General features: G+C 35.7%; 2 protein-coding genes across 5 annotated transcripts; one reads left to right on the forward strand and one right to left on the reverse strand.

Moving 5' to 3' along the window:
• The first annotated feature begins 8 nt into the window (after positions 1–8).
• Positions 9–9081, forward strand: LOC143920676 (post-GPI attachment to proteins factor 6). 4 transcript variants are annotated; one of them, XM_077443610.1, is made up of 5 exons: positions 9–240; positions 3340–3649; positions 3725–3976; positions 5004–6185; positions 7489–9081. In XM_077443610.1, exons 2-5 carry the CDS (start codon positions 3382–3384, stop codon positions 8145–8147), a joined length of 2361 nt encoding a protein of 786 aa, XP_077299736.1. In that variant the 5' UTR covers positions 9–240; positions 3340–3381; the 3' UTR covers positions 8148–9081. The 4 variants fall into 4 exon arrangements, with proteins under 4 accessions (XP_077299736.1, XP_077299734.1, XP_077299737.1 ...); XM_077443608.1 differs by lacking the exon at positions 9–240 and adding an exon at positions 2157–2256; XM_077443611.1 differs by lacking the exon at positions 9–240 and adding an exon at positions 3045–3216.
• Positions 9082–9087: 6 nt separating this feature from the next.
• Saysd1 (SAYSVFN motif domain containing 1) lies at positions 9088–9963 on the reverse strand. Its single transcript, XM_077443612.1, has 2 exons — positions 9704–9963; positions 9088–9625 (listed from the first exon to the last, which is right to left on the reverse strand). Exons 1-2 carry the CDS (start codon positions 9833–9835, stop codon positions 9272–9274), a joined length of 486 nt encoding a protein of 161 aa, XP_077299738.1. The 5' UTR covers positions 9836–9963; the 3' UTR covers positions 9088–9271.
• Positions 9964–14982: the final 5019 nt, after the last annotated feature.

The raw sequence follows: 14982 nt of genomic DNA on the forward strand, positions 1-14982 counted from the left end.
GGAGATCTGACATAATTGAACGAGTTCAGCGTACCGGTTCATTTGTGCGCAACGCATTCTATTTTTTGGCGTTAAAGTGTTAACAGTGGCTAGTTAACATTATCTCGCTTTACACTACGTTGCTGACCATGAGGGTCAAATTGCAAATTTTTTCTATTGTCCATATCGTATTCCGTTTTTCCATTATTGATTCGACACTGTGTGCGTTGATACATAATTGAAATTCTACATATAATATTAGTAAGTTATTATTATTTTTTATTATATTTATGTTTACATGCTTCATTAAAAATATGTAAACCCACAATTTTGTTTTTGGAAATGCTATGAGTATGTAAATTCATTTTACAGTAATCAATGACTTGTTAACCTATTGATAAACCTGATTCACTATCTTTGTTTTGAACTATTATATGCAAATAACTTCAAAATACATACACTTCACAAAATCATTTGTTTTAATTATAGTTTTATCATCAAAGTTGAGGCCACTCAAATTTTTCTAACTGAGAAATAATTTCTTTTCTATATTTGCAACTTATATTTTTAATTTTTTCTGAAAATTCCATAGTATTATTAATGCTACCAATTACATATATGTACAGGGCCGCCGAGAGGAATCCCGGACCCGCGAAAAATAATTCCATACCCTATGACAAACCAAAAAAAATCTCAGATATATTTTTAATATGCGTAGTAAAAATCTATATGTTAAAATGGTATTTTTTTAAATAATCGAATAAGAAAGTATGATATAGCAAGTACGATTTCACATGGACACAAAGAATGCGCGGATTAAAAAATAATAAACATTTAGCATTAAATAAGTATTTGTATTTTTATATAGAATAATATAAAATATCAATATCGATCAGTCGAACGTCCCAACACGGGGCCCTTTAAGTAGTCCGGGTCCTGGAACTTTAACCCCAACTTCCCCCCCTCTCGGCCGCCCTGTATATGTACATATTATTTGTTTTAACAATGGAATGCAAACAATGAACACAGCCAACAATAGAGGTGGTCATGTGTAGGTATACATACATATCTACGTTTGTATGTATCAATCAATACAGTCTCTTATAAAATTTAAAGAAGAAGAGTAGGCGATAAATTGATGAAAAGCACTATTAAATAGATTAATTTCTATATTCACAAGAAAATTTCAATGATAAATCAAAAAGGTGAATGAACGAGAAGTACAGATAAATCTCAAAGCGCATATTTATCTACATATTTATGTATATAAAAACGAATGCAAGTCAGTGGGTCCACAGTTTTTAGCGAATGATCACCAAATTTGGTATACTAACTTAAGGTAAACGATTTTTAAAAAGATTCGGAGCCCTTTATAAAGGGTTCTAAATTGTGTTTAGACTAAGGTGACCATTTTTTTCCAAATTCAAAACCAGGACATTTTTTCTAAAAACGTATTTCTAAATACTTCAGTTATTTAAAACGAAGATTAAATAATTATGGATGCACATTTATGAAAAAATGAATTAATTTTCCTGAATGCTCTTATAAAATGATTATAAAGTGATTAGCAAACATTTTAAGGTTTCAACATTCAATTTCGTTTTATCAGTGGACTATACATATATTGTTCGGTAAACGGACTACTAGTCAAATGTGAACCGGTCGCTCTAGATCGGTCACACGTGATCACCCGTCACACTAAAACTGGTCACACCCTAAAATCGGTCAACCAGTTTTCTCGTGACCGATTTTAGGGTGTGACCAGTTTTAGTATGACGGGTGATCATGTGTGACCGATCTAGAGCGACCGGTTGTCCTGTGTCCGATTTACATATGACTAGTAGTCCATTTACCTTATAAAGTTTGTTTATTTTTTAACTTTCATTCGCCTTTACGAAGTCGGCTAACGCTGGCAAACTACATATTTATGTAAGAATAATAAATTATAAAACGTACAAATGTTGTTATATTATTTTTATAATACAATACAAAATTATTAAATTTATAAAAAATGAATGGGGGGGGGTCAATTTTGATCAAAAAAACTAAAATGCTCGCAGTTCGAATTTGCACAAACCAGTCTGAAAACAATTATGAATTAAACTAGTAAATTATTTATTTAGTTTAGTTTAATGTTGAAAATATTGATATAAAATAATAATGGCCGTATTAGAAATGTAGGCCAAACCAGCAATCGTTTAACTGTCAAATTTGACAGAATGGTCCAGTCCGTGGCCTGGATCGCTCGTTCGCAGCGATCTTCGCATCCACAGTCAGGTACTTCGTCTGTTATCTTATCAAACGATTAATATTGGTATTAATTTATCACCATTTGCTATTTTTCGATAACACAATCATCCATTTGTGTAATTTTGCACGCCCTTTTGTGTTAATGATTTTTTTTTAAATTATAACAATATCTTCGCTCGTGGCATTGTTTGTTGTTTTTTTTCAATCTGAGATTAATATTTGCCTTTGTTAATGTTCGTGTTTCAATACTATTGTCCAATTGGTGACGATTTTCCAAATCGACTCCAATTTAGGGAATTATTGATTTATTGCTTATCTACAAGCAATTTTGTACGTTGTACATTTTCTATGTAAAGCAATTTCGTGAGTGTATTTTAATTCAATTAACCCACATATGTATGTATGTATACGGTATTTTTTTAATGTACTCAAAAACACATTAAGATGTTTTTTTTTCATTATTTATGTAAAACACACATTAATGCCACTCAGATGAGCTATTGACCATCACCATTTTCTTTAACTTCCACTTTGACGATATCCATCAATTCCTGGATGTATCACAGTCAACACAACTTACAATTTTTCTTTCAAATTAACTCCAGAGTCAATAACGTATTTTTTTTTCTTTTTTTCATACATGTACATATATGGATTATGCTGAAGAATTTAATGAGCATAAAATGAATAAATAGCAATACGTATTATGCAGTTTGCTTTTATGTGGCTAGCAAACGTTAAGTATTCATTTCCAAATTATAATTGTCTAATCGTTTTCGCCTCACCCTATATGAGTGATAAAATTTCAACACATCATTACGGAGCGGAAGTGTGTTTTTTTAATCTCATATTTAATTTTTTCAGTGAAATCATTCACAACATAATAACACCATACATATATAATTTTTTACATCAATGTATCTTTTGTGATAAACTTGTAGTTTATTCACACACATTGCAAACATCACAGTATTATAATTAAGTTCAGTAAATAATATACCGCGTCACCATAGCTAAATATTAATTAGTTCCATATACGTTAGCTAATTAGTTCCATATATACGGCTTGCTCGTATGTTAAATCATATACATATATATATATCGTTTCAGATCTGTCCTAAATGATGTAACTTTAGCGAACCACTCGTTAAAATGATCAATTTGCTCAAATTAGCAACTGTGCTAATCGCCGCGGTGCAAGTTTCGCACTCCAAGTTCATCGAACGGGACGACAGTTGGATACCAAGACTGACGAAGAGCGATCTTCAAGACTATCAGCTCGTTTCGCGCATCCCTCTCACTAGTTTATTCAAATTCACTTTCTACCGCGACGTTTCCATTCTGTACTACAATGTGCCCGAAGACGTCGAGGAAGCTCAATTCACGTTCAAAGCTCACGAAGATAAAATAAGCGTTTTAGGTATTAGCATGAATCACTAAGAATCATTAAGTTTGTACTGTCGGCTTCAAAATAATCTTTTTATGTATATTTCAGGTGGTACATGTGAACCGAACGATATCGATATACACCTCAAAGCTGGCGGCTTTCCCGTCGTCAGTCCTCAGAATATTTCGTTTCCTGAAGACTTTGTTGATAATAGTCGAAGGAATAAAATACTTTCGCTCAAAATTGAATCGGACAGTAGCAATAACAGTATCGTTATATCCAATCCAGCTCCCGGAGAATGGTTTGCGTTGGCGTTTGTCAGCTGGACTGATCCTAAATCTGATAAAATCGAACAGCAAGGTTTGTATATTCAAATTTAGGGCTCTCAAATTAAACAGACAAGTAATAGGATTACATATATACAGAAGCAGGCCCGGCCCGAGGGTATATGGCGCCCCTAGGCAGATTGATTTCAGCCCCCGCCCCCCTCCCTTAAAATTTTTAAACAAATAATTTCATGAAAGTTCTTGAAATTTTATGTTGAAGAAAAATATATCAAGACAAAAACAAAAAATTTAATTTAAAATTTTTATTCAAAATAGGTTTTATGTATAAAATACGAATAACTATGGTAATGAAGACATTAATTTGTATTCAACAATGAATTGAAGAATTTTATAGCGTGACATTCTTCTTTCGAAGATGATTTGTTAAGATATTTAATTTCGTGGAGCAAATCCATCCCTGATATATATGTATATATACATACATATGTTTCAGCGGTATTTTATATAAAATACAATTCCAAATTATCATTTCTACCGATGAAAATTATGCTGTTTTACAAGTTTTATTCGTGAGTCGTTGATATTTTACAGTCAACTTCCTGCGTTCCCCGTAAATTATAATATTTTACAATCAGTATTGTTACTTCGAGTAGAAAAATTAAGTTTAATATAGAATTTTTTATAAGTTCAAAGAAAGCCAAATTATTATTTTTTTTATTTTGTCAATTTAATAATCAAAATAAGAAAAATGGGGGCGCCCTAGGCACGTGCCTAGTCTCCTGTACCTTTGAGCCGGCCCTGTACAGAAGAGTTCAAATAGGTTTCGAATGTAAAGGTCAAATGTTAATAAAAATACTTGTTACGTATGTACATTCCAATAAGTGAAATAAATTTAAGTTCTTGTGAGGGGAGCCGACTTCTTCCATGTCAGCTCGGTTCTATATATACTCTCGATCGAATAAATGTCTCCTTGTAGGATTTTAATGTTGCCAAATTCTTATTTGTGGAAATATTGTAAACATTGAATAAGTAGGGGAAATGTATACTTTATATGTTTGTACAAAATTTCCAAATACGATTTATATATGTCTATTTTATAGGTATTGCTATAGTTTGTGACACCGTACTCTACACGGATTTAAGAGTTAAAAAGGCAAATGTGACAATTATCACTTCTGACGAAGAAGTAGAGATACCTTTGAAGAACGTCACCACCACAATTAGCGATGTGTACAAATTCTTCATAGATTACGAAGTCAGCAAGTATTCGCTGAATTTGACTGTGATACCGCAATGTGATTCATGCAATTGGGCAACCGTCTCAATCCAAGCAAAGTCGTTGCCTCAAATCGACAACAGCTTAAGATCGTGTAAAATAGCTTTGAACGAATCGTCCGCTGACATCCGGTTCGCTTTGAAGTTCGACTCGTATCCAAAAGAATGGCATTACATCCGAGTGACGTACGGTCCCGAGGAAATGCCCCCCAATGTATCAAATCTGCAACACTGCGAGCTAATCAATAAGAAATTCGAAGCCATATATCCATTAGCACTGTCGGATAACGTATACGAGCTGGTGAGGGACTCAAAGTCTGAATACTTCACATTTGAATACAATTTGCCCCCGTACGCCGACGACTACTCACCGGCTCTGGTGAATATATCATCCGAAGAGGTGACTAGTTTGAAGTTTAAGGTGTTTCCCGTTCAGGATATTGGGGGTACGCTCAGTGTCGGAGTTACGTTGAAACTCGACTGGAAGTACTACATCGGGTACCAACGGGAGAAGTTGAACAACGGCACCGAATATCTGTTCTCGGAAAAGGATCAGTTCTTCGATGTCGTGGTGTGCTTGAGTCAACACCGTAAACGCACTCCACTCGTCAACGGAACGTGCGAATTGAATGGAAAAGTCACACCAGCTGCTATCATAGTCAACAGTACGGATTCGTCGTCTGTTTCGAATATAATCCACATTCCTTATCCGGAGATCGGAACTTGGTATATGACGTTAGCTTTGTTTTGCGATTCGCATCGTGTCTGCCCATGTGCCATTCAAAATAAGAATAAAACTAATTATATAGTGCGGTCTGATGGAGAGGTCAATATTCCGGCTGGAACGGAATTGAGGCAGGGCTCAAAACGTTGTAATGCTAGCGTGGTCTTTTCCGTTTCGTCATCGCCGTGCATGGGAGGAAAGTGTGGCCGTAATGGAAATTGCAACTATTACATGTCTGGAGGTTTTATATATTCGACGTGCAGCTGTAGAAAAGGATATGCAGGTTTGAATTTTTTTCTTGAAATTTATAAATTTGGATTTGTTAAAATTTGGAATGTGATCAATTAAAAATTACATCAGAAAACAGTAGAAAAAATTCGCATGTGGTCAACCCATGACTTTATCTATGTATTTGAGGAATATACGAAGGATAAAATACAAAATTCGATAATCAAACATTCATACACGATCACACATACCAGCTATGACAACATTTTCGATACAAATTGAGCGCATATGTAGGGAAATTTACACAAGACAAAAGTTCTACTACCGGTTGTCGGCTTTTGTTAAAAAAAATTTTATTACTTAAAATCACTATAAATATCAAGAAGATAAAAATAATTTAAAAGATCGAAATAAAATAATGAAATACGAATTTACGAAGGTTTACGAATTCTGACCAATATCCCTATCAACTCTAAGTTAGTACATAAAGAATACAAATATAAATTCTCAGCTCAATTCGTTCAGGGGTGTGGAAAGAATCGTGGTCACAACATTTTTGACTTTTCTAAGACGAAAAAATCCCACTTCCGGTTTATTAAATTTAGTGATTTTTTTTTCATTTTCATCACATTAATACAATAATAATGCATGAATTTTTTCGTGAAGGGCTCACATGTGTAAGGGGTCGAAAAAATTAGTGGAAGAAAAATCGAACAAGAGTTAACTGCCACTTCCGGTTGACGGATGCTTACCAAATTTTATACATCACTTTTTTATTAAGCTTAAACTTCTAGATATTAAATTTCAGTTCAATAAACCAAAATGTTTCTGAGGAAAAAATAAAAAACCTCGATTCTTTAGAGTAAAAGTACTAATTCCGGTTCAGGTAAAAATATTAGGGTATAAAATTTATAATTTCTATTAAATGTATAAAAAATTCAGTCCGATTGATTTAGCGGTTTGGGAGATAATTGAATGCAGAAACTTAAAAAAAAGAAGACACCTATAAGTACCATTTCCGGTCAACTTAAAAATTTACGTCGTATCGATAAGAATTTTAGTAACCGATATGAAGGTTCAGTTCGATAGGACTAACAGTGTGCAAAATCTCCCCAAAATACACACACACACTTTTTCTAGATCATAAAAATGTGATCAGTGATCGATTCTGAGTTCGAATCGATTTATGATCACAAAACTTCATCTATTGTTACTGCATACATAGATAAAGTAAAAATACTGCATACATATGTATGTACTCACCGTGTGTATAAATTACTCCAAAATATTATAATTATATTTTAAAATCAGAAACCTCCATGTGTATTAAATTATAATACAATCTGTGCTAATTTCAGGTTGGGATTGTTCAGATGCGTCGAATGTATCATCTCCGGGCGAAGTTCTGATGTCTACATTATTCCTGACGCTGAGCAACCTGCTATTCATACCGTCCATTTACTTCGCCATTCGCCGACAGTATTACACAGAAGCTTCCGTTTACTTTTTCACCATGTTCTTCTCGACGTTCTACCATGCCTGCGATGTTTCCGACATCAACTACAGCATGTGCATAGTCCGGCTGGGAGTGCTGCAGTACTGCGACTTCTTCTGCGGCTTGCTATCGTTCTGGGTGACGCTCGTGGCGATGGCCGCCCTCGGCGACAGGACTATTTCCATGTTGCACATGGTCGGAGCCATCATAATAGCCTTCGGCACCGAACTCAACAAACAAGCTCTGTTAGTTTTCCTGATTCCGGTTGTGATCGGAGTAGTCATTGTAGTGACAGCTTGGGGTATCCGTTGCAGGCGCACTAAGAAGTTATTCCCGGCGAGGGCTTATCTCGTGATGTACGCACCGATGGGTTTACTGATGGCCGCTATCGGCTTAATATGCTTCGCTTTCTTGCAGACCAACGCTAATTACCACATTGTACATTCCATTTGGCATATGGTGATCGCTTTGAGCATCTTGTGCTTCTTGCCGAACAGGGCTATCTTTTTCCCTAAGAGCTAGTATTCAGTTGTCAGTACTAACTAAACGAAATTTAGTCAAATTCGAGCACAGAATAAATTATATACCTATACATTTATTAAAAGAAAAAAAAACATTCCACTTCTACATACATACACGAGATAAATGCAAAATTTACTATATATTCTTCTAGATGTTTTGTAACTAAACTACATGTTTTTTGGATTGAATGTTTCATTAAAAATAAAATGTGTGTTTAGTCGATGTTAAATGTTCTATTTAACCGTTTTTGCCTTCTCTGACGATTGTTTGTGATTTCGTAAACAAAAAAAAAACAAAAAAATTATATAATCAGTATATAATATTGTATTTTGAAAATATGCTTGTGATTTGCTCGCTTCGAAATGATAAAACGTGTCATCGGTTGGTGATGACTGAAAAATAATAAATAATTTACATCGGTGTACATAAACGTGCGGACGAGCATACCTAGTGCTTTTATTAATGTTATTAATATTAAATAAATAAGATAATTATACACACATTAGGATTTTTTTACAACTGTGATGAATAAATTTAGGATGTAGTATTAACTATTAATAATTTTTTTATAGCCATTAATAATAATTTGTAACGCAATTCATATTATTTTTATGGTTTAGTTGTTAAGATCGATAATATCGACATGACATGAATAAGACACGTGTTTTGAAACAATAATTAGGTGCCATAATTGATGTATAATATGTCGGTTGGGCCTAGACTGCTGATAGTATTCAAAGCTAGAACTGTCCGTCCTAGTGTCCTGTTCGTCGTGTTCCCTTTCAACGAGCTTTACACGACTCGTTCTATTATGATTGTATTTCTATATGTAATCTTCTGAATGTACTTGTAAATAATACATATACTATATTTTAATGTTAAGTCCATGTATACTTCACAGCACATCCAAAGAATATTAAAAAAAAAAGATATTTCTTTTAAAATTTGTTTTATTTAAAATAGTATAAGATTTTTTATGTATATATTACATTTTAAATTAATTTAATACATAATAACAAATTAACATACGTATACATGTATTTTATACAATGTAATCAAATCGACGATAAATTTTACGGCATTAGTTTGATTACTGGAAAGTAATAGCAAATATTGCATCACATCTACGTGACACTTCCTGGACCGAATCTCAACTCTTTTTCGAACTGCTCAGCCGTAAGTTGTCCGTCGATGGTTTTACAATCTTTATTGAAAACACTATAGGCCGAAACCTCGCCGTACCGTCTGGTGCGGGTTCTCGTATTGGCATATATGAACACCAGAGCCGACAAAACGAAAAACACAGCACCCCATTGAAAGTGTACGAATACCATAAAGACGACCACCCAAAATGTGAAACACATGATGATGAATTTATTGTCGTTCAAAATGTCTTTGAAGGAGATGTCTTCAGTGTCGAAGTCGGCGGGCTGATTGCTATCGCCTTCGGTTATGATTAATTGCGCGTCGGGCATTAACTGTAAAGATACATGAGGTTAGTCACACGATGATGGTGGATGTTGGTTGTTAGTGATTGGCGGTGGACTAGGACTAACCGGCTCCGTGTCGGCCTGGTTGATGTTGAGGCTGACCATGCTGATGATTTTGCGTTTGGTGGCGTTTATCAAGGCTTCTCGTCGTCTCCTGGCGCGATATTCGGCCAACTGCGCTTCCATGCTCATCGACATGACTGCATTGAAGGTGAGGCAGCCGAAGCAGCAACCACCTCGCAAACGACGGATCACCTTCGCCTACTGTCACTTGCCGACTGACAGCTGACACGTATTGCAGTGTTTACATCGTAAGCAAAACATCTAAGTGTGATCATAGACAAAAATTAAATAAATGCACAATTTGGTTCCACGCTCAATTGATACATTTAAATGCATACACGTGAGATTATTATAAAATTAAGACTTATTTGATACGATATAATTGAAAATAATGACCGTTATGTCAAATAACGAGTGCTACCAATAAACGAATCCAAAAGTTACATTTCGTTACAATAAAATTCATTGAAATAATTCAAAATCTTCTGCACACCTACGCTGAAAGATGCTTATGGTGAGGTTGGAAGTTGACTGCGCTGTGGGCTGCTGTGAAGGCTGCGTAGTTCAGATCACGTCGGGGTCACCAATGTAGGCGGGGTAGGTAGTGTTGACCGTATCCCAGCCTAACGAAACACTGTTGTGCTTGTTTTAAGATGTTTTATTGTTTGCCTAAATATTTTACAAGTGTATTAGAATATTTGAGGAAGTTTTCTCGAAGCGGCTATTGGCTGTTGACTTGATGTCGTGATGGCCGCTGGATCTGCAATGTGTCGTTGCTCTGGATCCGGCTATGTTCAGATGTCTCTGGATATGGCAGTGTGTTGCTGGCTCGGCATTCGGCTATGTTCAGAAGGTCTCTGGATATGGCAGTGTGTTGCTGGCTCGGCATTCGGCTATGTTCAGATGTCTCTGGATATGGCAGTGTGTTGCTGGCTCGGCATTCGGCTGAGTTGCAAGCGTTCTTCCATTGTAGGGTAGTGTAGTGGTAGCTGTTCAGATGCTGGATGTCGACTGGACCGCTGCTGTGTGTCGACTCTTGTTGCTGTGGGTCGACTGAAGTTGTTTGGGGTGGACCTCTTTTTATATTGTTTTTGGGGATCCACGTGACCTGTGTTTGGCGATTGATTCCGAGAAGTGCACGTGGTGTTTACGTGTGCAAGTTATGCGAGGAATGTGATTTGTTGTTTAGGGTGGACGTGTAGGAATCTCGTCGTCGTCATCGTCATCGAAACATTCGAGAATATTCCGCAACAACAAACTACATTCCCGAAAACCAGACGTCGTACACCTGCAGTCATTATATTAAACTCAAGCGGAACGCCCCTACCAGTCGAGTGGAACCAAAACGGTCGAAACACGCCGCCACCATTAAACCACATCGAGCGGAACGGCGCCAATCATTCCAGAAAATTCTACGCCTCGACAAAAGTGCATTCCTCGTTCACGCATCAACAACCACATGCGCTTACGCATCAACAACCACTTCCATCAATCGTTCCAGAAAATTCTACGCCTCGACAAAAGTGCATTCCTTTCTTACGCATCAACAAACCACCACCATCGGTCAGGCGATTCCAGAAACACTATAAAAGGAGGTACAACCCAAACAACGCCAGTCGACCCACAGCAGCAAGCGTCGACATACAGCTCCTGACCAGCCACCACTACACTACGCGGACTTGGAAGATCAACCAGCCGGACGAGCCAGCAACACACTGCCGTATCCAGAGACTTGCTGAACATAGCCGAATGCCGAGCCAGCAACACTCTACCATATCCAGCGACTTGCGGAACATAGCCGAACAACGAGCCAGCAACACACTGCCGTATCCAGAGACTTGCTGAACATAGCTGAATGCCGAGCCAGCGACACTCTACCATATCCAGAGACCGCTGAACGACATACTTTTGCCCACAAATACCATACCTTTGTACAACCATAGGCAAACAATAAAACTTTATAAAACTAGCACAACAGTGTTTCGTTAGGCCGGGATACGGTCAACACATCGCTACCCCGCCTACAGACGTTTCTCGAATGTTTGGCGTCGTTCCACTCGATTTAGCTTAATGGATGCAGGTGTTCTTCGACTTGAGATGACGTCAATGGTTGAGCGTGAGAAATGTATTCTCCGTCGCAATAGATTTCGATAGTTTCGATTTGCTTTGACGAGACTCCTACATGCTTATTGTCATTCGAAAGCCTAAAGATGAAATTGTCATTTCAAATATTACCAAAACATTAAATTGTAAATACATTTTTGGCTTTGTTCACGGTCACCACCAGTTATTTAACGTTTACGTTGACTATTTGGTTTGTCTATATGTATATGTATAGACAGGGCTATTTTTGGAAAAGAAGGTGCCGGAACTTACTTCTTGTCAAGCTTTTTATTGGAAAAGATTATATTCAAATTATATTATATAGAATATTCGTTTGAAACATAAAAAAATACTGAGACAAAAAGGTGCATGAACGCCGTTCCACCGCGTTACAAGAAAAAAAAAAGCCTGTATATGTAATTGAATATTGTGGTTCAGTGATTATTTCACACATGTTACTACAATCTCGCTCGTGGAACATCTGGCACCTATCGAAAATTATCCAGGCGAACTATCATATTAACTAGAATTCGAGTGCCAGATATTCTGTGGGTCTACCTCACGGGACCGAAAGTGAAATGGTCGAAAAAGCAAATATCGGAAGGCAAAGATCAAAAATCGAAAGATCTTAAGTTGAAAGATCAAAAAAAGGGTGCATGGTAAACGGTACTATGTATATATAATATGGTTCCCGGAAAGGTTGCTCGAAAGCGGTACCCGCACGGGAAAATTTGGCTATTGTCGAAACCCACTATGGACAATTCGCCACTACGATCCGCCCAGAAACCGGTTTGAATTCTCGCCCGTCCCCACAAATTCTCGTACGCGCAAGTAGAAAATTTGAGTGAAATACTATTGTCCCAAACGCCCATCCCCACCTATGGCCATATACACACCATTGAAAGTTCAACTGAAATACTTTTCGCACTCGCCGAAATTTTTCCCTAAGGCATACATATATGAACACGTGAATTTTTGTTTGTTTTCTCGTCACTAGTTTGTGTGGTTTATTTTTATGGTAGGATACTATAATATTAACATATGTACTTACTACTTTTTTATATTTTTTATTCGATTTTACATTTTAGTTGATTTTCAATTTTGTATTTTAAACAACAATTAGCGGTGAAATTAATATCAGCCAAATATCATCGTATCCTGTCCAGTGGCTCGGCATTTGGGGTGTCTGGAAGTAACCAGACTGATTAAAATATATTACATTGGAATTCGATTATTTTTGTTAATATATTACATATATTTGAATAAAAATGGTCAATAACTGCAGTGTTCCCCCACCTCGCATTTAAAAGCTGTATTTTTTTTGTGCAACTAAACACCGTACCTGGCAATACTGAACCGACTCTCTACTCGTGCGGGTAATCCCTGAAACTCATAACTCCATTAGTCATCGCCTCGTCGGATCCAATTTCGATACTGGATATCGATCGGTTATTGATCGTGCATTCGTTATAAAATTCCAACATACATATGCATTTGTTTACAATTCAACAAGAATATTTCAACGCCACAGCATGTAGATATTTTAAATACTGGACGTGAAATATATTTACTCGAATGTTTTAAAATAAACAATTAGAACAAGGATTTTATTTCATTCATTAATAATACTAGTGATAGTTACGGCAGCGGTTTCCAAACTTTATGCTAATACGCCTCCCTAAAAAAAATTTTTTCCGCGCCTCCCTACCTTTTTTTTTAATAGATATAATAATATAGACACGTTTTAGATAATAAACCTTTATTAAAAAAAATACTAAACACTACAATAGCCAATAATAAAAAGGTTTTGCTATAACAAATTTATACGAAAACGTTGATATGTAGTGAATACCTTACAACTTATGTACAGGTGTATTAGCTACAGAAGGCGCGTGCACAGTACTCATACAAATGCATTTTTCATATACAGGCTGTTATTTATATATTTTATTTCAACCGATCGTGTAATATTTTTAAGATCTATGATATAATTTGGGTGGCATATTTATTTAATATTTTAATACGTACCACGAATAAAATGATAAATAGCATTTTTTTAAATTATAAGTAAAACAAACGTACGTATGCAAAAATTAATACGAATTAAAAAATGAGAAAAAAATATAGGATATAAATTATATTAAACAGGAAATAAGTGATTTTAAAAGTGTTCGAATTTTGATAATAATGCAGTCCTTTTCATTATTATGTATAGACATTCTTCTTTGTCGGCTAGTATTAAGGCCCGACCGTTACAAATATAATAAAATAAATTCGCAAAGAAAGCGCTACACTTTGTTGTTTATTTGCTCACTTCAAATTTGTTTACTGTTGGGTGCCTAGACCATCAAAATATTTTTTCATTATTTTGCATAGAATTGTTTGTCGGCTTCAGAATTTTGTAGCTAAGTCAGAACTTGTCATAAATAATAATAAAATAAACTTACAAAAAAAATATTGCGGCGATCTTTGGATAATGCCGCAGTACATTTACACCCAGAAAGTCTACCCGAACCGGAAGTGTTTCTAATCTAAATAAATACATTGTTCATTTTATAATCTTATTTTTGAAACACACAAGTAAGCCTGAACGTCGGCGGACGAAAATACTAAAAATAATGGAAACATTGGAACAATCATTGTTATGGTTTTTGATAGACTTTGGACATTTTGATAGATTTTGAACCAAATTTTGCTTCGAAAATTTGCAAATAATAAAATGTATACAAATTTATAATTTTAAAAGCATCACCCGAGTTTATTATCATTTGCCAATAGCCCTTAAATATACTATGTACTTCAACTTTGGTTATTTCACACTATGGTAGTGTGAAAAAGCACATTCATATTTCAATTAAAATAAAGTTTGTGTTTGCATCCTTCTGTCTGTTCTGTGTCTTGTCAAAGATCTGTGTCGTGTCAAAGATCAAAGTGTCGTGTCAAAGATCAAAGTGTCGTGTCAAAGATCAAAGTGTCGTGTCAAAGATCAAAGTGTCGTGTCAAAGATCTGTCTTGAGATAAGCTTTTGCAAACAAAAAAAAATGGGCCACCGTACGATGAACGATTATCGGTCATAGCAGGTATAAAAAAAATGCACCACTGAGAAATCAACAAGAAAAAACAAAAATAATCGAATTCCAATGTAATATATTTTAATCAGTCTGGTTACTTCCAGACAC

The sequence above is a fragment of the Arctopsyche grandis genome, chromosome 13, assembly GCF_051622035.1.
Source record: "Arctopsyche grandis isolate Sample6627 chromosome 13, ASM5162203v2, whole genome shotgun sequence".
Classification (NCBI taxonomy): domain Eukaryota; kingdom Metazoa; phylum Arthropoda; class Insecta; order Trichoptera; family Hydropsychidae; genus Arctopsyche; species Arctopsyche grandis.

Bases quoted from the DNA above. Each gene is read 5' to 3' on its own strand.
- Saysd1 (XM_077443612.1), bottom strand. From the start codon at position 9,835: ATGTCGATGAGCATGGAAGCGCAGTTGGCCGAATATCGCGCCAGGAGA. The intron at 9,626-9,703 runs GTTAGTCCTAGT...GTATCTTTACAG, and splicing joins ACCAGGCCGACACGGAGCCG to TTAATGCCCGACGCGCAATT.
- LOC143920676 (XM_077443610.1), top strand. From the start codon at position 3,382: ATGATCAATTTGCTCAAATTAGCAACTGTGCTAATCGCCGCGGTGCAA. The intron at 3,977-5,003 runs GTTTGTATATTC...TCTATTTTATAG, and splicing joins TGATAAAATCGAACAGCAAG to GTATTGCTATAGTTTGTGAC. The intron at 6,186-7,488 runs GTTTGAATTTTT...TGCTAATTTCAG, and splicing joins CTGTAGAAAAGGATATGCAG to GTTGGGATTGTTCAGATGCG.